This window comes from Nicotiana attenuata, unplaced genomic scaffold, assembly GCF_001879085.1.
Source record: "Nicotiana attenuata strain UT unplaced genomic scaffold, NIATTr2, whole genome shotgun sequence".
Lineage (NCBI taxonomy): Eukaryota > Viridiplantae > Streptophyta > Magnoliopsida > Solanales > Solanaceae > Nicotiana > Nicotiana attenuata.
The window spans coordinates 93,564-117,108 of NW_017672871.1; the positions used below are offsets into that span (position 1 = coordinate 93,564).

Consider the following 23,545-nt stretch of genomic DNA (forward strand, 5'->3'; position numbering starts at 1 on the left):
TAGCCCAGGACCATATGGGCTTAGGCCCGTCACGGGCTGGTCCTACCCGTTGAGCCCACGAAGCCCGGGACCGCCAGAGCCCGGGACCGCTAAGCCCAGGCCCGTTAGCCCGGCCCGTTTAGCCCATTTAGGCCCGGGCCCGGCCCACCATACAGCCTTAACCAAAACTAAAGATATCATACTAAGAATTGCATTTCAGAACGTCGACTTTTTTGTTTCTTCCACTAATAAGCAAAATCGAGCGAATGGTATCAAAAGCATTAAAGTAAGAAGTTGGTCAGAAAGTTTACCTTCTAATCAGAAGACTACTGAATGACACAATGGCAAGAACTGCAATGACAATGACAAAGAGAATAAACCGAGGGCAAAATAGTATCAACCACCTTTCTTAAATTCAAGTTTATTAGCTACCGGCTTTCTCAAATCCAGCATAAGAAGTTCAGTCGCAAGATGAACATGTAACGACCCGACCAGTCGTTCTGAGCAATTGCACTTCGCTCGGTTGTTTTTGGTCATGAGTAGCTCCGTATGATGTATTATGACTTATGTGAATCTTCGGTTTTGGTTTTTCAGGTTATTCAGAATTGATTTGGAAGAATGATTCTCAGCTAGAAGCTTTAAAATTGAAAGGTTTGACCAAGTTGGACTTTTTAGTATATAACCTCGGATTGGATTTCTGATGGTTCCGTTAGCTCCGCTGGGTGATTTTGGACTTAGGTGCGCGTCCAGATTGTGATTTGGAGGTCCGCTGTAGAATTTGACTTGAAATGGCGAAAGTTGGAATTTTGAAAAGTTTGACCGGGAGTGGACTTTTTGATATCGGGGTCGGATTCCAATTTCGGAAGTTTGATCAGGTCCGTAATGTCAAATGTGACTTGTGTGCAAAATTTGAGATCAATCGGACGCGATTTGATATGTTTCAGTATCGGTTGTGGGAGTTTGAAGTTTGAAGTTTATTGATTTCGAATTGAGGTGTGATTCGTCATTTCGATGTTGTTATGTGTATTTCGAGGCCTCGAGTAGGTCCGTGTTATGATGGACTTGTTGGTATGTTCGAACGGGGACTCGGGGGGCTCCGGTGAGTTTCGGATAGGTTTGGGTTGTGTTGCGCTCGTTTTTTATGTTTCGACGTCGTTTCTTCAAGTATAAATGGTACCACATTAATAAAATAAGCTCCAATTTCTGTTTTGATTGAACCATTAGATCCATATCGTAATTAGGGAACCATAGCACAAAGAATTGTCAAATTTGGACATCGTATGAGGGAGTTATGCTCATTTTAGTGTCAGAGAAAAGAGCTGGTGCTGGTGTTTTCGCAGATGCAAAGTTGGGCCCGCATCTGCGGTCCTGTGGGTGCAAAAAATGGTCCGAAAAAGCGGAAATGACAGCTGGAAATGCGCTGTTGCGGAGTTTTCATCGCAAAAGCGAAAATCCCTGTGCATAAAAAAAATCAGATTGTGTTTTTTTGGTATTTTGAGCATATCTTGAGTTCTAGAGCTCCGAGTGAGGTGATTTTTGCGGCGTTCTTCTCATATTTTCATAGGGGTCAGTATCTAACTACAATTTTTGTATTTTAATATGATCACAGAAGTTCATTTTTGAATTAACCATATTTTGATTGGAGAATTGGGGATTTTTATCAAAAACTTTTCTAAAGTGAGTAATTGAGTTTTGAACATCGATTCGGAGTCGGAATTGGATGAATCTGATAATTGAATGGCTCGTCGGATTTTGTGAGTTTGGTCAGGTTCCGAGGTACGAGCCCGAGTTGGGCTTTTTGGCTGATTTTTGGCTTTTGATTAAAGATTCGACCTTTTTCAATTGGATTGGTTCCTTTAGCATTGTTTGATGTATTTGAGTTATTTTTTGGTTAGTTTCGAGTCGTTCGTAGGTCGAAACACGCGAGATGGCATTTTTGGAGCATCACTTGGCTTGCTCGGTATTGGAATTGGCTTGTTGAGGTAAGTAACTCTTCTAAACCTAGTGCCGAGGGTATGAAACCCCAAATTACGTGTTATGTGATTGGTATTGAGGTGACGCACATGATAGGTGACGGGCGTGTGGGCGTGCACCATGTGAATTGTGACCCCGTTGTTTCCATGGCATTGTATAGTGGCCATATCTTGTTGATATCTGTGTTTTCACCATGTGATAAAGTAATTGAGCAGTCAATCATGCTAGATATCATGTTTAGGCTTTATGCCGCTACTGTTGGGACCCACAGTGGTCATTTCTTGCTGTCATCTCACTGATTTTTACTGATTTTTCGTACTCACTCATAGTCATGCATTCATATCATATCTCAGCCTCAGTTGTTATTTATTGAAACATCATATCATTGTTGTCGGGCTAGTTTCATGACATTGTGAGCCCGTGAGTGAGACTGGAGAGATTGATGACTGAGTGAGGCTGAGAGCCTGATTATGAGTGACAGTTATGGAATTGGGCCGCACGCCGCAACATGTTATATTGATTTATGTCTGGATTTGGCTTATGATAGCGCTTGGGCTGTAGGAGCCCCTCCGGAGTCTGTACACACCCCCAGCGAGCGCGGTTTATTATATTGAGGGATGGATCTTCCCTGGACATGGATCTTGTCCGAAGCATTTATATACCTGGAGATGGATCTTCTCCACGGGGCCGGATTGACCTTCCTCGGTACTGAGTGACTGATGGTCAGTGATGTATATATTCCGGGATGGATCTTCCCTAGGCCGTATAGGCCATATACAGTACCGAGTGGTTGAGAATGATGAGTGGAAAGTGTGAGACGGTGAGATTGAGCACTCTGAGAGTGCGAGTACATGATTCGTCTCCGAGTTACATGGCATTGGCATGCACACATGACATACATGCATAGAGATGCATTTTTTCTCATGCTGTACGGTATCACGTCATCCATGACTTTTTACACACATTGATATGTGGGCATAGAGAGGTTTTTTCACACTTACTATCTTGAAGGAAAATGAAACATCTCATTTATTGTGGAAAGAACTTTTGGAAAATTTACAGTTTTCAAACTATCTCATATTTTTCGACGATTTCGGTAAAGGATTTGGGTTTTTACTAATATACTTGAAAAGCGGAACTATTTTCGGGAATTATGAAAAGCTGAGCATTTTAAACTCCGAGTTACTTCTTTTATTATTTGCTTTATATTGTTATGAACTGTTGTTGGTTATTGGTGTTGGACCCGACCTATGTTCCAGCTCGTCACTACTTTCAACCTAAGGTTAGGTTTGTTACGTACCAGTACATGGGGTCGGTTGTACTGATACTACACTTCTGCACATTGCGTGCAGATGTTCGCTGTTGTTGTTGCTGTGTTTGATGGTTGCTGGATTTGAAGATGTACCTGCGTTCCGGTTGTAGCTGCCTCTTGTTCATGGTATCCGTAGATTTATAAAACTCTGTTCATGTACTTTTCAAACAGAAGATGTATTTACTTGATATCAGCTTTGTAAATTCTATTCTTAAAAGCTCGTGATTTGTACTACCCGTCCTTGAGAAAGGTATAAGATTCAAATAATTCCTTTGTTTAATCGTCTTTTTAATATTATTAAAATTAGATAGTTATTAGTTGGCTTACCTAGCGGGTTGTGCTAGATGCCATCACGACTAGTGGATTTTGGGTCGTGACAGAACATATGAGAAAACCAACAAAATCCAAACTTATAACTCATGTTCTATACCTCCCTGATGTTGTGAGGAATATATTGCTTTTTCTGATTTCTTTACATACATTTGTCAGTCAATTTAGTAGTTGTTTTGCTACTATAAACTACATAACAGGGGTTAATAATACAATTTCATTACTTTATTCGGCTGGTATCTTTTTTTAAAATTGGAAAACCTCTCATGTCATTTGACTCCTGATTACCATTTGTTCATTGGCTATTGTAATTTGTTATAAAGATCAATTTGGCATCAAGCTGGATTGTTTGGTCAGTGGTTCTAGATTTATTTGATTATGAAACACCATAAATGACAACTTCCATATATTACTCTGTCGTTCTTTCTTCAAATTCAATGGTAAAATATCTTATGAAAGGAAGAAAAACTAATCGGAAGTTAGCACTTCCTCCCAACCTCCAAATATTCAATCCAAGGCAATAAAGAACATTATTTCACAGCTTTCAACATCCAAATTAAATGAAGGTTGATAATTTTAAATTCTAAATAAATGGCATTCCAATGACAAAAACGTTTGAAAACTTAACCACACACTGAAACATAATGGAAAAATCTATACCAGCCATAAAAATTAGACCTAGTGGAAAGAGAAAATCAAAAGGAAGCTAAAAAACTCTCCGGAGCGGGTAAAAACTCTAATTTTGGAGGATGAGGTGATTTTAGGGGTACCGTGAAATTTACCAAATATCAAATTCTTTTGGTAAGAAAATGGCTAAGACCGTCTCCAACCTTACACTAAATATTACACCAAATCCTATGTTGGTGTAATATTTGGTGTTTTGGTGCTCCAATCCAACACATTTCTTACACTATTTTGGTGTGTATCTTCCAGAAAAGCATCAAACACTGCTCTTCAGTGCCACCATGTCGACAGAAATTGAAGCAAGTAAAGAAACTGAATTTGTTTTCTTGATTTCAATTCATCTCCGAAAAAAATAAAAATTCCCCAATTTCATCCATCAAAATCGTAACTCGAAAATCTGTCTTTAATTCACTCTATTTTCATGAATTTGAAATAAAAAAGAAGGAGAAACAGATAGAAAGCAACAAAATTGATGTTAAAGAGCAAGAAACGCACCTGCAAGTTGAAGAGATGAGGAAGACCGAAGATAATCTGAGAAGATCTGTAATTGTTATGTAAAGAAATTGGATAAAAACCCACACCTGGAAGAACCTAAAAACTACACGTAGTATTTGTGTAGGTAGAGAAAGGGCACCTATAGAGTTGGAGTGAAATGACCTAAATGCCCTCAAGCTTTGTTGAAATGATCCTATGCACACATGTCGAATCTCTTTTTCGTCTATAATATAGAGATGAGGAAGACCGAAGATAATCTGAGAAGCTTTGTAAATTGTTATGTAAAGAAATTGGATAAAAACCCACACCTGGAATAACCTAAAAACTACACGTAGTACTTGCGTAGGTAGAGAAAGGGCACGTATAGAGATGATGTGAAATGGCCTAAATGCCCTCGAACTTTGTTGAAATGATCCTAAGCACACATGTCTGACACTCTTTCTCTTCTATAATATAGTAAAATATTATATAGGAGAACAACAATCAGCAGGCCCTTAGGGGCAGTTTTACCAGAATTTAGACACCATTTCATGGACCAAAAAATAAGATTTTCAAAAATTCTTAGTCCACAAAAGCAAACTGATATTTCTTCGCTCAAAAAGATTAGTAAACTCAAATTGAAATGCAGGACTTCAGACTCGAACCTTAGCAATAGGACATTCAAAGTATTCAGTAGCAACATACATTAAAATGCTGGATATTACAGTGAAGAAAGAAAGAAATGAGCCGGCGAGGATTGCTTTTATTTAGTGGAGCCTAACTCAACCCCAAAAGCTAGCTCATGAGGCGAGGATTGTTAAGTTCTTATAAGAAGACCAAGAAACCCAAATCTCATCGATGTGGGACTCAACACGCCCCCTCACGCCCAGACCTGTGAACTGGAGCAAGGACAATATAGATGGGGGCCAACATCGGTAACAATAAATTGGGATGAGCGTGACTTTGATATCATGAAAAATGGACTTTGGGCCTAACTCAAGCCTAAAAGTTGGCTTATAAAGTGAGGATTACCCAAGACCGATACCAACAAACTCAAATCCCACCAATGTGGGACTCAACAAGAAGCAAGTGTTATTCAATATTTCAATGTCAATAACAGGAAAAGAAAATAGTTACTAACATTAACCAATTCATGAGGTGATAGGTTTTTAGAGAGATACTTTGTGCTGCTTTTTTGATGGTTCTATTTTGATTTGTTCAGGATTACCTTACTCTTTCTGATGTACACTCACTGATTGAGGATCCTTCCGAGCAGGAGCGACCCGACGAATTTTGTGGCCTAAAGCCAAACTTTATGAGGGGTTTTAACTTTTAATTTTTTAATTATTTATTTGAAGTCTATTTTTTTTAGCTTTTCTTAGATACAAAGTTATTAATAATTTTCTTATAATCAATAACTCCTAATAAGTATTTCTCAATTCACAATATAGCTAATCCATTTAACCTTTCTTGTGATATTGTTGTTCTTTTGTAAGTTTTATCAATTTTAATTTTGAAAACTTCTTTCAGCTGAAGCAACAGTAACATAGTTATGAACACTATTCCATAAGCAATTTAGGCATTTGGAAAAGAATTAAATCTTTTTATATGATTAAGTGTATCAATTAAACTGTTATCTTCTAATTGTACTATTTTCTTAATACTTTTTATTCTATAAATAAATCTAGATCATCGATATCGAATTGATTATTATGCTTTAACGAACATTCCAGATTAAGGCAATATATTTTTCAAATTTCCAACATTTAGTGATCTTAGTTTTTACTACCAAATAGAAAACCAAAAATATTTTCATATGTTTCGAATTGTTCAAATCTATTGTGAAATAAAAAAATAGCCTTGTCTATTATGTATAAAAGTAATCAACTCTAAAGGACCGAAAGATTTTGAGATTTCATTATCAACATTCGCATCAAATTGTTACTTGCTATATATCACACATTTCTTACGAAATTCGGGTTCGATATTCATTTCAAGTGCAGTTTCCTTGGTAAAAATCATAGAAGCTGCAAATCCTTCTTCTCTATATTTGTTTAAGAAAGAAATCAAAGTTTTTCACTTTACATAACTTTTTTTTAAACTTATACATAGTCTATTAGGTGTAACAAAAAAATGGGACTCCCACAAATATGGGGCCTAAAGCGGTTGCTTTAGTTGCTTTATAAAAGGGCCGCCCCTGCTTCTGAGGTAACCCCAGTTTCTTGCGAACATCTGGATGATTTAGCGATAGTTGCTGCCCATAAAAAGGTAATGAGTTCACCACATTCAATGATTTTCTTGAAGATATGGGAAGTACAATCTTAAGAAGCGCATTTTTCAATGGAAACTATTGGACCACGAAAGTTGAAAGAAAACTGCTATATGTAATCTGCAAGACAACATTGTCTAGAGGGAGCAAAAGCGAAAAGCTGAGGAGATCATAGACACTCTCCAAGTGGTTATAAAACCGTAAAGATAACTGAGAACATTAGCATTTATCTCCATTCCCAATCAGCCAAGAAAATAAAATTGGGACAAGGAACATTCAGAGAAGGACACTTTAGAAGAGGGCTTAACTGTCATACTTGGAAAGTATTTCTAAATTCCTGTAATGTGAAGGAGCTGAACATGATATCATTGAGTTATTTACTTATACTATTTCCTTTATATCTTGAGCTGTTACTGGTTATCGATATTGGTCTCTGACGGTTTCTTCTGAGCTCGTCACTGCTTTCAGCACAATGTTAGGTTTGTTACTTTTAAGTACATGAGATCGGTTGCACCACAAGCTACACAGGGTTACAAAACACGCATGGATAATCAAACTGTCTCGCAACCCACATGGTATAAAAGAGTAACACATAAAATAGACGACGTTAGGAATAAAATCCACCACGCCCCGAAGACTCATCCATAAGCAATGCTATGTTAAATAAGCATATCTGATCTGGTGTAGAATATACACTCACATTAGGTCTACCAACGAACCTCAGCCGATTACGATCATTTCAAAATAGGTCAATAACCTTCCAAAGATCCACAATGACCCATGACACATGCGATCAACCGTCAAATCTGGAACAAACTTTCACAGTCCGCAACTAAAGTAATAGAGCGTCTCCAAGACATAAATCCCCAATCAGCGATAGTACCAGATTCTTCATACCCCATTTCAATCTCTACCACTTAAATGATTGACACGTCACACTTACACAATCATCTTGTGAGAGATACTCCCACAACCTTCAGCACCAGGTAGCAAAATATGCACGTCCATGGATACCAACCCTACTATTTTTGTAATGCAAATCAAGAATCCACAAATCAACAAATTATGCCTCTTCCACAGAACACCATTCTCAGGTGACACTAAAATAGCGCCAGCACACTCTGAACATCTGAAATCCCCCCCCCCCCCCCCGGCTCCTTCGAGCTCGTGACATCCCATCAAAACTGAATCACAACCTTGATCCTTCAATTCCAATTACATATCGTTCAGTGCATCCATCATGTTGTTACGCGAGAGTACAAGAATCCCATTCAAGTCCAGCACCGCATCTACGGCCAGCCTGAATGCTTCCGCGGTCACACACCTATGGCCCTTCCTTTGCATGTGCAACACAAGAAATAAGAAGCCTTCCGCCATGCCAACTGAACCAGAATGATTCGAGAACTCATTCGAAACACACCCGAGGCCCCTGGGACCCTGGTCTACTTACACTATTCGGTCCCAAATATAACACGGACCTACTCGAGGCCTCAAATCACACCAAACAACATAAAAACTACGAATTGTACCTCAATTCAAGCCTAATGAACTTCTAACTTCAAATTTCCAAATTCAAACTTACGCCGAATACGCATGATCGGAGAATAAGAGTTGGACATGTTTTTTGGTGTTTGGCTATGACGAAAGTATTTCGAAATCTTTGGCTTTCTGTCGGAATAATTTACTGATTTTTGCAGTAGACAGTTACATTGAAGGGCACATATGCTGCTTTGCACCAAAAAAACAAACAAACTAGTGGCTAGTTTGATGTTGGGAAATTGCTAAGCTTAACTTCAAATTTAAATGCCTGCGGTTCGAACTGTACAAGCAATGTATCAACTTCAGACATAAGGTATCAAATTTAAATGTCTGCAGCAGCACTCTGTGCACTTCCCCTAAGAATTTTGAGTTTAGAAGGTTACCGCTTTCGGCGAATGTAAAGTCACCTCAGTTTGGTCGAACAATGTAACTCATACAATGTTACAAAAGCCTTCTCCAAGTATACAACTTTTCCTAGGACTGTTACAGCTAACCTTGCATATACCATGGAAAATATGAATTCAATCAAGTGCTTTGTTTTATTTTCCTGTATCGCTCGTGTCTATAACGGAATTTTTCTTGACTCTGCGTGCTTACAAGTTGATAAATGTGTATTAGCAATGAATTTCAAGATTGGGAAGAGGAAAAAAAATGGTTCAGAGAAGGGCCATTCTTTTTAACCACAAAGCATGCATGTTAGAATCCCATTCAGAAAGTACATATCCTAAAGCCATTTAATAACAAAATAAACAGAGCTTGCTTTGTCCTTAATCTGGAACTGTACCAACGGAAAATGTCTCCTAGTTCCAAGTCAACTTGTCTTTTACACATTTTAAATTACACATCAACTTAGTGATACACCACACTTCCGACGTTTAACTGTTCGCGACAAGCTCATCAATTTCATCTGCATGATCTCTGAGTACATTCCACTGATCCATACTCAATGAGATGCCTGAAATAGGAAAAAAGGAAAAACACTACTGTTAGGTATGGTTTCTAAGTCTACAGATACATGGACCTCTGGAAATTATATTGAAAGAAAGAAACAAGATGAATAAAAATATCAATAAACTTGTGTTGAGAATAGAAAATATAACTAAAGCAGTTAATAGTTGGTCTGTGGGCAAGAACTCAAGCTCCCACCCTCCTTTCCTCTTTATTTATTCTTTTAAAGCAGTGCAGGAGTTGAGAGCTGTTTGATGTTCAATTAATTAAGGAATGTATTTTAAAGAACGAAAAGTACCATGGAGATGCACCAGTACATATATAAAGTACAAGAGCAAACTTCAGGACATGCTGAGGAACCTAAACAGATCAACCAAAGAGGCAACGCGAATTAAGTTTGAGCCAGAGGAGTTTCAGAACTGCACAATGTCTTCAATTCTATTTGCCCATGTTCGCGCAATGCAAGTTTGTTTAATACGTATGCATTTCAGCTATGAGCTGGTTCCATCTAGCCTCTCGCATAAACCAACTGATTCTCTCTTTCTACAAGTTTCACTATGCCCCAATTCAGCTCAATTAACAACGTTCACTTCTAACATCAATGGTAAAGAGACAGCATATGGTAAATCTATTTTAAGAGAACTATTGATGCATCTCAAAGTATGTCAGTTTTGAAAAAGTTCAGAAATACAGTTACCATTTGTAAATGTGACTGAACGGCACTACAAGAGTAATAACTTTATTTCTAGGTAATATCCTTCCTTTTCAAATTGAATTATACAACCACGGGCCTTGTGAAAATAGTGTCCACATCCTACAATGTCACCTTTCATCATTTACTTAATATTTTTCTCTTGACCTTTCTAAGAGGCAGACCTTGTGGGAGAAGGAACTAACTCTGGAGACGAAATCTGACATTTGGAAGGACAGAGCCACCAAGGCTAACATAAAGAATGTTAACAGTTTCCTAGCTGGTGGCAGAAAGCTCTGGTAGACCTCAAGGCAAGAACGATAGGAGCAAAACTCTTCTTCTGACCATAAAAGCCACATTCACAGCATATCTTGCTTTCTACACAAGGGAGTAAATCCTGTAGATTCTTCATTTGCATAGTATTGCCAGAGTCGACCCACTATGATATCAATATGATTTGAGTTGATCTGACAGAATGTGAAAATAACGTGCCAGCATGAAAACCATGTGACATGTCAACAAAGCATCGGTAATGAGTAACTAGTAAGACCAACAGCATTAAGTCAGCAATTTTCCGTTCTGCAGATTACCTACAGTTTATAGGCCATTACCTAAGCTAATACAGAAACCTGTGAAAAGGTATACTTCCGAATTGGCTCGCGTGTAGAGACAGATCCTCCTTTCATCAACCAGCTTCATATGGGAATTGCAATGAGAATTGATAATTCTTAGGAACGACTCAAATTGAAAAATACAAACCCAAAAAAGAAAAAAAAAACAATATCCTCCCTAAGTTACTTCACACTAATCTTGAACCCGTTCTATATCCAAGATTACCGAAATTCATCCTCAAGTCTTCAATATTTTTATTGTCGTCCCAGAATTTTGATAAACCGAAATATTACAAGTGCTAGCATTGAATTTGATATATATGAATCCTTGTGCGAAGTGCGAACATAGATACCGTTTCATAGGAAAAAGTACATTATGAAAGAAACAACCTCTTCTCCTTAACTTGAGTATAATTATATTAGAGTCTAGGTAAGAAATTCGGAAGAATTCCGACTTCTATGCATTTAAGGAGGGTGCAAAAGAATAGTTGGCAAAAAGGAGCATAGAGGCGCACGTCACGATTAGAACCCGGACAAAAGTCTGGCATTTAAGTGGAGAAGGGTCGAGGGGCGGGCCCATTATCCACCACGTTTTAAACCGTATGCCATTGACCCTCGGGAATTTCTCGGTTATCAATCAAAAGAGGATATGGGAAATCATAGTTACAATTTTTTGAAGAACGTCTCGACGGAAAGCAATTCATGACATATCTGCTTTGTTTTAAGGATGTTGAAAATACTGGCTATCTAAGAGGAACACCAAGATACACAATTTCTCCTAAAAAGAAACACGAGGAACAAGAGAGAAGATAACAAAAGAAACTTAGAAACCCAAAAATTTTCATGCTACTTGTCACGATCAACAAAAAAAACCAAGAAAAGAAAAACAAAACTAAAATTTATAAACAAATGTACCAGGGGTAAATACCCAGACCCCACGGTGTGGGATAATACTGGGTATGTTGTTGTTGAATGTGCCAGGGGTAAATACTTATGTGCACCAGGTGTTTACAGGAAACCAAGTAATTTAACTTTAATGTTAAAAATTAAAATGAAAATGCATATCAATTAACTATTCTTAAGTGATAGTAGATGTTTATGTGAAAGGCACATGTCTTCAATTCACCATACAAAGACCAGCAGAAAGTTAAATCCCCGCGCGAGAAATTAATTACACTACTATCCCATGCTACAGAGTTGATAAACCTAAAAGTACCCCTTATTTCTCGTCATCATATAAATAAAAAATTATTATTTTAAGCAACATAGAGAGAATCATTAGAGTTTCAAATGTAGCTAGCATCGCCCAAAATCACATACAGAAACCGAAAAGAAAAATAAAAAAATAAATAGGCAGCAGGTACCTTTTCTGCCAGGCATTTGCTTGCCATCTTTAACATAAAACTCACGAATATCCACCATTATCTTCCCTTGAAAGCTCCTAACTGATACTCTCCGATTCTTAGAAATCTTAAACCAACGGAAAAATCAGAAAAACAGTAGAAGAGTATAAAATGCTTGGGGAAGTGAAAAGAGAGACCTCACACACGACGATGCCATCAGCATCGTCAGAATCATCAGTTCTGGAAGCTTTCTTAGGAGGATTGTCGCCTTCTGAAGCGTACTCATCCTCTTCCTTTCTCTTTCCGAACCTTCTCGACATTTCTTCAGCAAAGTTGTGGAATTTTGAGAAGTGGGAATTGGGGATAGTAATACTGTATCCTTTTTTGGCGTTTGAGTTTCATTCCCTGGCCCTTGCATTTTTGGTTCTGCTAATATGGGCCTCGGGATGGTTGAACCGGATTTAAGCCCAGAAAGGTCAAGATTTATAGAGCCCAACCCAAGCACTCATACAGTGAGCCCAACCCAAGCACTTATATAGTGGGCCTTAGCCCTATAATAAGGAATTAAGAAAAGATTACCCTAACACCAAAGTTTGAGTGGAAATGGCGTGGGGTAGCCACTATTTAAGGTGGTATTTATATTTTATCCAGCAATTCTAATGTTGAACAAAAGTAGCCACTACTCTATTAAAATTAATATGAAAAGACATTTTTACCCTTTCTTCCATTGCTTTTCTTCCAAACCATCGCTTCTCTCTCTGAAGTTCGATAACTATTGTTGGAATGAGAAGGAGGTGTCACGTCTTTGTCAGATTCTTCAAGGGGATCATCAGGGTGATTTTTGGCATTTTTCTGCACGAGTTCTTGATTTTTGGTTAAGTTTAGGGAAGCCATTTGATAAAAGGAGAGAGAAAGCAGTGCTTTTTGAACTGTTTTGATTTTTTATTGGAATCTTTTGTTTTTATTTTCAAGTTGAGTACCAGTTAAATACTAAAGCATCAATGAAACTAATCGATAGTAAAACTTGTAGAAATGGCGTGGGTGTTGTTTAAAAGTTATGGACACTTGGTCCTGAACTTAGAATTACAAGTTCAAAAGTTAAGGACACTTGGTCCTGAACTTAGAATTACAAGTTCAAAAGTTAAGGACACTTGGTCCTGAACTTAGACTAACAAGCTCAAAAGTTAAGGACAATAGGTTTTGAACTTACAGATACAAGTTCAAAAGTTAAGGACAATAGGTCCTGAAGTCCTGAACTTAGACTAACAAGCTCAAAAGTTAAGGACAATAGGTCCTGAACTTATAATTACGAGTTCAAAAGTTAAGGACAATAGGTCCTGAAGTCCTGAACGTAGACTAACAAGCTCAAAAGTTAAGGACAATAGGTCCTGAACTTAGGCTAAGAAGCCCAAAAGTTAAAGACAATAGGTCCTGAACTTAGACTAACAAGCTCAAAAGTTAAGGACAATAGGTCCTGAACTTACAGTTACAAGTTCAAAAGTTAAGGACACTTGGTCCTGAACTTAGACTAACAAGCTCAAAAGTTAAGGACAATAAGTCCTGAACTTAGACTTACACGTTCAAAAGTTAAGGACAAGTATCCCTTAACTTAGAGTTACAAGCACAGAACTTAAGGACAGGTGGTCCTAAACTTCGAGTTCCAAGTTCAAAAGTTAAGGACATGTAGTCCTCAAATCCTGAACTTAGAGTTGTAAGTTCAAAAGTTAAGGACATGTAGTCCTGAAGTCCTGAACTTAGAGTTGCAAGTTCAAAAGTTAAGGACACTTGGTCCTGAACTTTTATGAGCAGAAGGGTGTTTTTGTCCGGGCAGGTAAAGTTTATTAAACTAGTGTCTAAAGACTAAAGATATTTTAAACAGTGGCTTAAAAGTAAATACATGTGTTATTAGTGACTAGCCGTGTACTTCCCCCAAAGTTTGACTCACGATGTGGAAGGTGGCAGTTTTTTCGGGCTCAGCTGATTATTGCTGAATAGGAATTTTCAAATGATAGCTGATGTATTTTTTTCGTTTACTGTCTTAGCGAAAAAGTTAGTTAATTATTTTTTCGCTTTTTGTATTTTCCTTTCAGTTGATTAAAAGTATAAATAGGAAAATTTAATAGAGGAATTACACTTTTGAAATGAGAATACATATCTAATTGCTCCCAACTCTCTCTCTCTCTCTCGTCCTATTAGGTTCTTTTCTTCTCCCTTCTCTCGTTAATGTTGCATTACCTCTGCCATATGATACCACTTTGGTATCTATTGGTATCAGAGCCAGGTTACAATAGACCCGAGAAAAGTTGTTGATGTTCAATTGAGCAATCCAACTACAAATTTACAGAAGCAATAAGAGGATCTGGCAGCTCAACAATTAGATTTACGAGCTGTAATGGACCAAATGCAACAGTAACTGCGCGAGGATATGGATCGGAAGCATGCAAAGCTTATCCAAATGCTCAATTCACTCAAACATTCATTTGATGAAACACATTTACACCTGCAGTCAAAGGATAAAAATCGGCTAAGAGTCGAAGACTTTTTCAGAAATTGGAATTCAAATTGAGCTAAAAATAGGTAAAATATGAAGAGTCAGTGAATACTACTACAAGTCATGCTCTGTTGATTTCTCTACTGGAGGTACTATCGCAAAAAATATGATGCTCTACATTTGTGTTAGCGGTACTTCAAAAATAGTAAATTTAACCTCAAAACTTCTCCTTTAGATTCTGTCCTCATAGAGAGTGCTAAAGTTTTGGAGGATATGTATTTAAATATGATTATGAAAAACAAGAGTTCTAATAATATAGACGCTTGGGAAGACACATTCCTATCATGGAAGATGAAAGCAATAATATTGCTCACAATGTGCTTGATAATTTGCTAGAGCCAAATTATGATTTTGTTGAGAGTAATTTAAATGCCTTAGACGACATGTATTTACTTGCACTTTTCATTGAAGCTGAGAGGATAAGTAATCTTCACAAAGTTTCTAAGAAATGTCTGAAATAGATCATGTCAAAGTAGTACATGTATTCGTAAGAAATAAGAGCAAGTTCTCTTTTGTTTTAGTTGGAAATGGGATGATCTTTCCTGTATGTGATCCAGATATAGGTTTGAAAGTCAAGTTAAATGGTCAAACAAATAGTGCTAGATAATTATTGATGGATTTTGCTAACAAATTCTGTTTGCCTAGATCTTTTGATAACATAAGTAGAGTGTGGGATATTGGATGGAAGTAGTCTATGCATTCTTATGTTGTGTATGTTGGATATGTCTGTTTAGGCGCTATCATTCCACCATATAGCCCAATCTACAATGGCAAAAGAGACTTCTTCTTACACTTAGTAAAGTTGTCCATGAAGGAGAGTGTGTTACTTTGGGGGTTCAATTTTACCATTAACATTGCATGATGGCTCTAAAAAGGTAGCCATCATTGACTCGTTGGTACATAAATGGTCAGTGAATAGGTGTAAAATCCATAAAGCTTCTCAAAGAAGGGGTTCATTCATCGCTAAAAGCTTGTCTACCGCTAGAGAACAGGTTTTCTTAGAAGGATATATTCTCTCTACAAGGAACCAAATATCAGCATCTCCACAACTCTAGGAATAGTTCATCAGTTTTTAAGTTGTTAAATGACATCTCTCAACCATAGATTTTACTAGTATTGTAAAATTGTGAAAAATTATTAGAGGGACTACTAGTCACAAATATAAATACATTATAATTGATAAGAAGGTAGCAGAACTACATATTACAAGCTATGAAGATTGTGATTATTTGATTTATCTTTTCTATTGCAATGTATTCTAGTACTCTTAATTTTTATGGTAAACTTGAAGATGACAAAATTAAATGGTTCTAAAAAACTCTAAGAGAGCTGTTAGCGAATTGATCAACAAAAAGTAAAGGCAAATTGGGAATGTTCAATCTTGAGAATATTTTCTGAAATTTTCTTTTGATCCCGGTGACATTTACTATCCTTGATGACAAGGATGTTGTTCAATAGGGGGAGTGTTGATACTCATATTAGAGTTGCAGATGATTTGGAGGCCATCTCAGGAGTTGATTATGATGCTGAGTAGGAGTTTTCAAATGATAGCTGTTGTACTTTTAATTTATTATCTTGGCGAAAAAGTTAGTTAATTGTTTTTACACATTTTGTATTTTTCTTTTAGTTGATTAAACATATAAATAGGAGAATGTAATAGATGACTCAAACTTTTGAAATAAGAATACATATCTCATTTCCCCTCCCAAGTCTCTCTCCGTTTTCCCTATTTCTTCTCCTATTCTGTTCTCTTCATCTCCCTTCTCTCGTTATTTTTACATTGCCTTTGTCATCTGATTATATAAGAAGTAGTAATAACAGTGATAATAGTTATTAATATTAATCATATGCTCATAATTATATAGTGGTAATTTAATCTTAAATAATTACGGCTATCTCACCTCTATTATTTTAATTAATCAATCGACCCTTTGTGTAATTTTTAATATAGCTATAAGTTATTTAAAACTTTTTTATAACGTGAAATTAGCTTATATTGTAATTTTTTCATTATACTTTATTATGTCTTATTGGGGTTGAAGAAGTTTAATTTAATTGATTATGATAAAAAGGGGTTAATAGGCTACACTTGCAATTGATGAAGTTTAATCAAGATGGTTATGGTTTTAATGTTATTTTCAGTTATTCCTGTCAAAAGCCTATAAATTTAGCCCAAAAGAGCCCCTGACCCGTCCAGGCCCAAGGCCATCCCTTCCTACTTGGCAATCCATGCCATACCTCCTCCACAAATCACGCCTCGCCACGTCAGCACCTCCACACCCTCACACAACAAACATAAATGTTCCTGACCATCCATACTCTAATCCAACGGTCCAGATCTCTCCTTTTAATTTATGCCTTTTCTTTTAATTTTTAGCTTTAATCACAACCGTCTGATCATTGCAATCAAACGGCCCTTGTTTTTTACAAAAATATGTCAAAAACACATATTAATCACAATCCAATCTTAGCAGTTGATCCAGCTAATCCGACGACCACCATGCATTCTCCCATTTTAGACATAGGCAACCCCCAAAAACCCTAATCACTTCTCTCATCCACCAGCCACCCCATTTCCCTTTTTTCTCTCATCTTCCCCGTCCTCTTAACCTCTGTCAGCCCCTGAACCCTAGTACTAGTCGGTGCAAGATCACTCTTACACTAATATGGGACCTCACTCATCACTCAATGGCTGAGAATCTCGCCGAAACATTCCTCTTCCTCTCATCTCCCTTCATATATCAACTCATCAAACCGTAGCCCGAAAAAAATGAAACCCCAAGAATATCAACACCACTCTTTCGCCATTACACTCACGCCTGATTTCTCATTAAAAGCTTGCGTGCATCACCGATCTATAACAAATTTAGAGGAATCTCATGAACTTAGCATGAAATTTGATGATCCAAAGGTCAAACGCAAGGACCTCAGGGTAAAAGTTTTGTCCGGAGGGTAAATCTTCACCCCCTTTCCCCTCTGATTTTTCATTTATTCCTGATTTCGTCATGGATGTTTCAACAATGCTAGTCACTATCTCTTGTCTTCTATTGTTTGAATATGAGAGTTCAAAATATCAAACTCTAAAGCCCCAATTTCTTGGCTATAAGTACCGAGCTTTAATGCCTTTACCTAACACGAATCAGTAACGAGTAAATGCACTATACTAAAGATTATTGAAATCACTGTCTACTGCTCACATTCTTTTCTTCTTTTCTCTCTTTCATTTCTGGTCGAGGTTAATTATTCTTGAGTTGATTCTGAGTACAAATCTTTAACGGCTAAAGCCAAAGCTTGTTTTTCTACCGTAAGGGAGGTTAGTATGGTTCTATCTTGTTCATTTTAATATTTGCATTTGTATATGAATCTGATGCTCAACTAGTATGATATATACTGATGGAAAATTCATGTTGACAGTCGTGTTTTCCTACTTTATTAGCATGAATATGACATGAAGCACTTTGTAGATATGTATGTTTAGCATGTTAGATTTCCTAGTCTCAATTATTGTCCTGCCTGTTGGTTAAACTACTGCTGATCTTAGTCATTTGTTTTCTCTGTTAGCTCTAACTACAAATATTTCCCTCTATTGTTATAATGTTGCTTTGATTGTTATAGATATCATACCTATAAGGTCTACTTGTTTAAAATCAAAGATAATCTGATTATCTCACCTTACTTGATTGCTTTGTTGTTGTAATGACCCGATCGGTCGTTTTTAGAATCGGCGTTCCGTTCGGTTTCTTAACGTCTCAAGCAGCTTTGTATCATGTGTTATGACTTGCATGTGTGGTCGAGTTTGGTTTTCGGATAATTCGGGATTGATTTGGAAGAATAATTCTTGTTTTAGAAGCTTAAGTGAAAGATTTGACTGGAGTTTGACTTTTGTGTATACGACTCCGGAATGGTGTTTTGATGAATTCAATAGCTTTGTATGGTGACTTTGGACTAAGTCGTATGTCCGAATTTTAATTTAGAGGTTCATAGGTTGATTTGATGCATTTTGACGAAAATTTAAAAGTTGAAGGTTTGGAAGGTTGAGAGGTTTGACCGGGAGTTGACTTTTTTGATATCAGGTTCAGATTGTAATTTTTGAGGAGTTGGAATATCTCCGTTATGTCATATGGGACTTGCACGCAAAAGTTTACGTCATTCCGGGTAGATTTGATATGATTCGGCACGAGTCGTAGAAGTTGAAAGTTCATAAGTTCATTAAGTTCGATTTGAAGTGCGATTCGTAGTTTTGATGTTGTTTGTTGTGATTTGAGGCCTCGAGCAGGTCCGCATTATGTAATGGGACTTGTTGGTATATTAGGACAGGGTCCCAAGGGGCTCGGGTGAGTTTCGTACCATTTGTAGGCCATTTTTAGTTGCTGGTTTTTTGCCACAAGGGTATGCATCGCGATCTCGAACATTGGGTCGCAATCGCGAAGAGCAAATTTGCTGTTTGGGCACTGTGAATCGCGATCACGGATGGCCTTTTGCGATCGCGTAGAGGAAAATTCTGTTGTCACTGACCCGACTTTGGAAGCTTATATCTTGTAATCTATAAGGAATTTGGAGATGATCTAAAAAAAAAGTTGTAGACCTTTGTGTCTAATTTTTAGAAAATTAAACCTTTTGTCATTTGGAGCTTTGTACAACAAGTTATAGCTATTATGCTACAGACTATCTGAGAAGAGTTTGGAAAGTGTAATGAGAATTTATTCATCGCGATCGCGGGGAAATAACCGCGATCACGAAGGGTAAAATGTGTGCTGAATTTTTTTGAATCGCAATCACGAGGTTGGTGACCACGATCGCGAAGGGTACCTCTGGAGGAGTAGTGTTTAAAGTACTCTATTTCGAAGGTCTTGGTAGTTTTATCATATTTTGAGCTATAGAGCTCGATTTGGGTGATTTTGAAGGGGATTTTCATACTTTGGATTGGGATAAGTGTTCTTTACGTAGATTTGATTATATCTCATGATTTCATCTTTGTTTTTAACATTAAATTAGTGATTTGAATTGGAAAAAATGAGAATTTCTATAAAAACTTTCAAAATATAAAATGAGGATTTGAAGGCTGATTTGATGTCGGAATTAGATAATATTGGAATGGTCGGACTCGTATCGGAATGGGTATTCGAATTTTGTGAATTTTATCGGGTTCCGAGATGCGGACTCGAGGTTGACTTTTTGGGTTGACTTTTTAGTTTTCATTAAAGATCGAAGCTTTATTATCTAGAATTATTTCCTATGGTTTTTATTTATGATAGTAAGTTATTTTGGCTAGATTTGTGCCATTCAGAGGTTGTTTCACACGAGAAGGTCATTTTAGGGTATCAATTAAGCTTCTTTGAGGTAAGTATCTTGCCTAACTTAGTGTGGCGGAACTATCCCTTAGGATTTGAGTCGTTTGTGCTATTTGTGTCATGTGAAAGCCGTGTACGCGGGTGACGAGTACGTACTCAGACTTATATGTGGAAAATTGACCGGCTTAGACTCTTAGGCTTCTTTCATGTACTTATTTGGAATTGTTAGCACATGTTATATCTTTTATTCATCATGTCTACTATCACATGCTTTATTTGAAGTTGTCATTACATGTCACATTCTTTACTTGTCGAGTTCGCTCTTATATGCTTTATTTGAAGTTGTTACCACTTTTATCATTATGTGATCTCTTTTATTGTTGAGTTACTCTTAGTTGAAATTGTTGTACAAGATATCTTTTTGTTACCGGGTTATTCTCATGCATTTAGACGTAGTACTAGTTCGTGCCATCTCTCTTCCATTGTTAGCCCAATTCATACAATAGAACCCGGAGTTTGCTATTTCATGGAGATACTTCCACTACTGAGTTTATCCTTAAATAATTAATTGGAATTGAGGTTATCAAAAGTCATTAAACTATTTTAAATTAAAGTTGTGTTTAAAGGGGGTGTTGTTCCTTGTGAGTTACTTTCCCATTCGTTTTGTTATTATTGAGATTTTATACACATTGTGTTTGAGTCGTGGCCTATAGGAACTTGTGTTACGAGTTGATATGTCGTGTTGTCGTGATGTTAGCATTTGTGAATTGTTTTGTGATTTGGTTGTAGCTATGCAGAGTATAAGGGTGACATTTCACCGCTGTTGTTATGGGGGGCATAAGGGTGGCATCTCACTGTTGTTGAATGTATAAAGTGATAAGGGTGGCTATTGTGTTATTGTCTGGGAGGAGTGATTAGGGTGGCTATTATACAGAGTGATACGGGTGGATATCAGAGAGACAAGGGTGGCTAACGATATTGTCAAGGCAGAGTGATACGGGTGGCTATCAGAGAGATAAGGGTGGCAATGTCAGGAATGATGTGTGATGGCTTGGGGACATTGTGTTGGTGATTTTCATGTGATGGTTTGTTTTTCCTTATGTAAGACTGGTAATACAGAGTCATGACTCTGTATTACCAGTCTTGGGAGGTTGTTATGATTATTGCCGCGCAGGCATATTTCTCTTTGTTTCAGTATTCATATTAAACTCTGTTTTAAAATTATCATTGTTAAAAACTGGTTTAATCTTTGTAAGCAATAAGCTTACCTAGTCTTAGAGACTAGGGCCATCACGACATCCTACGGAGGAAAATTGAGGTCATGACAAGTTGGTATTAGAGCTCTAGGTTCATAGGTTCTACCAGTCACGAGCAAGTTTAGTAGAGTCTTGTGGATCGGTACGGAGATGTCTGTACTTATCATTGAGAGGCTATGTAACTATCAGGAAAACTCCACTTCTTTTATTCCTATCGTGCGAATTTGTCAATTTCAAAGTTTGAGCCTTTGTATATCTATTCTCTCACAGATGGTGAGGACACGCACTACCAGATTAGCTGAGCAGACACACGCGCTCCCTGCTAGAGCCGTGAGAGGGCGGGGCCGAGGTAGAGGCCGAGGTGGGGAACATGCTGCAGTTAGAGCACTTGCCAGAGCAGCAGTTGAGGAGCCGCCATTAGCTCCGATTGGGGGACCTTAGCGCAGTTCCTGAGCATGTTTGGTACATTGGCTCAAGCAGGATTGATGTCCGTTGCACCATCTACTTTGCAGATTGGGGGAGGAGCTCAGACTCCCACTGCCCGTACTCTAGTGCAGCGGGCTCACATCGATCAGGTTCCGGTTGTGGTGCCAATACAGCCTGTTTTTTCGGTTCAGCCTGAGGTCAGGCTAAGGTCATCAGAGGAGGAGCAGAAGAGCCTTGAGAGGTTCAAGAGGTACAATCCACCTACTTTCAATGGCACAACTAACGAAGATGCACAACGATTTCTAGAGAAGTGTCATCGTATTCTCCGCACCATGAGTATAGTGGAGGTGAGTAGAGTTGGTTTTACTACATTTCAGCTGTCGGGAGCAGAGCTTCAGTGGTGGCAAGTTTTTTAGGAGGGTAGACCAGAGCAACACTACCCACTTAGGCTCAATTTTCAGAGATGTTTTTTAGGGAGTTTGTTCCTCAGACCCTCCGGGATGCGTATGCACAGAGTTCAAGCAGTTGCGTAGGGCACCATGATGATGTCGGAGTATGCCATCAAGTTTAGAGAGTTATCCCATCATGCACCTACTTTTGTTCCTACAGTTAGAGAGCGAGTCCGCTGATTTATTAGGAGGCTCAATTATGGTCTTAGATTCAGCATGGCTTGGGAGTTGGAGACTGATACTCCATTTCAGCAGGTTGTGGAGATTGCTAGATGTTAGAAAGTATCTGGGGCGAGGAGAGGGAGGATTAGGAGACCAAGAGGTATCGAGGTTCTAGACGATTTAGTGGATTCTGCTCTTCAGCTATGACCCATCATGGCGGAGGCTTGGGTAGTCGGCCAGTCCAGTCCGCACTTCAGATTACCCGTGGTGCTCCAGTTAGTCAGGGTACTCATATGGGGCAGTCATCTTTTAGTGTACCACCTGCATGGGGTTCCTACAGCGGTTATTCCAGTTATTCGGCACAGACTCAGTATGAGCAGCCATGCCTGCAGAGGGGTTGTTATGAGTGTGGAAATAATAGGCACATCATGAGAGATTGTCCCAGTCTTGGGAGGGGCGGATTTCATCATAGCACTCAAGCTACGGGCTCCATTCAGTTGCTACTCCACCCGCACAACCAGCTAGGGGTGGAGGACAGGCGGGTAGAGGGTGCCCTAGAGGGAGAGGCCCAGGCCGTTGATATGCTTTCTATGGTAGGGCTGAGGCCACTGCACCAGATGGCGTCATTACAAGTTTGGTTTCGATTTGATATAGAGGAGCATCATTTTTATTTTGATTCGGTTCTGCGTATCAGGGTGAGTCCTCTTATCTTGCTTCACATATGGGTGAGTTTCATGACTCTTGTACTCTATTTATGTGTTCTGCTTCACTGCCTCATTATGCAACTACTAGAAATCCTGCCTATAGGATACTGTCACCTGCCTAAGAAACATATCTATAAAATCAGCACTGGTAATTCGAGTTCTGGTATTGTTTCACTGCCTCATTACGTAGATAGTTAGAAATCACGCCTATAGGACTTGCAACGCTTCTAATCTGCCTATGAGTTAGTCTAAAAAAGCAGTACCGCTATTACAATACTGGAAATCGGAATCACATAGAAATCATGCCTATAGGACTTAATGATTCCAATGCGTCTAAAAATTGCCTACTGCTGAACCTGCCTGCGTGCAATTTGCTGCTTATGTGTGGAGGTTAACTTGAGCCTTTCCTTACATTTATGTGTAGTCCTACATGTTTTTGAATGTGCGCTAGTTTTATCATTTTTAAGCATCCTAAGAAGAGTCTAGAACCACCTAATAGTAGGTCCAAAGCCTCTTGGACCATAGGCATTGGGACAGGTAGTGCACGCATAG

The 23,545-nt window shown here is 38.1% G+C and overlaps 1 protein-coding gene across 2 annotated transcripts; it reads right to left on the reverse strand.

The window, feature by feature from the left end:
- Positions 1-9,203: 9,203 nt before the first annotated feature.
- Positions 9,204-12,557, reverse strand: LOC109214779 (RNA polymerase II transcriptional coactivator KIWI-like). 2 transcript variants are annotated; one of them, XM_019378727.1, is made up of 3 exons: positions 12,352-12,557; positions 12,176-12,272; positions 9,204-9,516 (listed from the first exon to the last, which is right to left on the reverse strand). In XM_019378727.1, exons 1-3 carry the CDS (start codon positions 12,472-12,474, stop codon positions 9,437-9,439), a joined length of 300 nt encoding a protein of 99 aa, XP_019234272.1. In that variant the 5' UTR covers positions 12,475-12,557; the 3' UTR covers positions 9,204-9,436. The 2 variants fall into 2 exon arrangements, with proteins under 2 accessions (XP_019234272.1, XP_019234270.1); XM_019378725.1 differs by having other exon boundaries at positions 9,214-9,516; positions 12,176-12,281; positions 12,352-12,554.
- Between the last annotated feature and the right edge of the window lie 10,988 nt (positions 12,558-23,545).

Bases quoted from the DNA above. Each gene is read 5' to 3' on its own strand.
- LOC109214779 (XM_019378725.1), bottom strand. From the start codon at position 12,474: ATGTCGAGAAGGTTCGGAAAGAGAAAGGAAGAGGATGAGTACGCTTCA. The intron at 12,282-12,351 runs GTCTCTCTTTTC...CGTTGGTTTAAG, and splicing joins ATGGCATCGTCGTGTGTGAG to ATTTCTAAGAATCGGAGAGT. The intron at 9,517-12,175 runs GTACCTGCTGCC...TTCCTATTTCAG, and splicing joins GCAAATGCCTGGCAGAAAAG to GCATCTCATTGAGTATGGAT.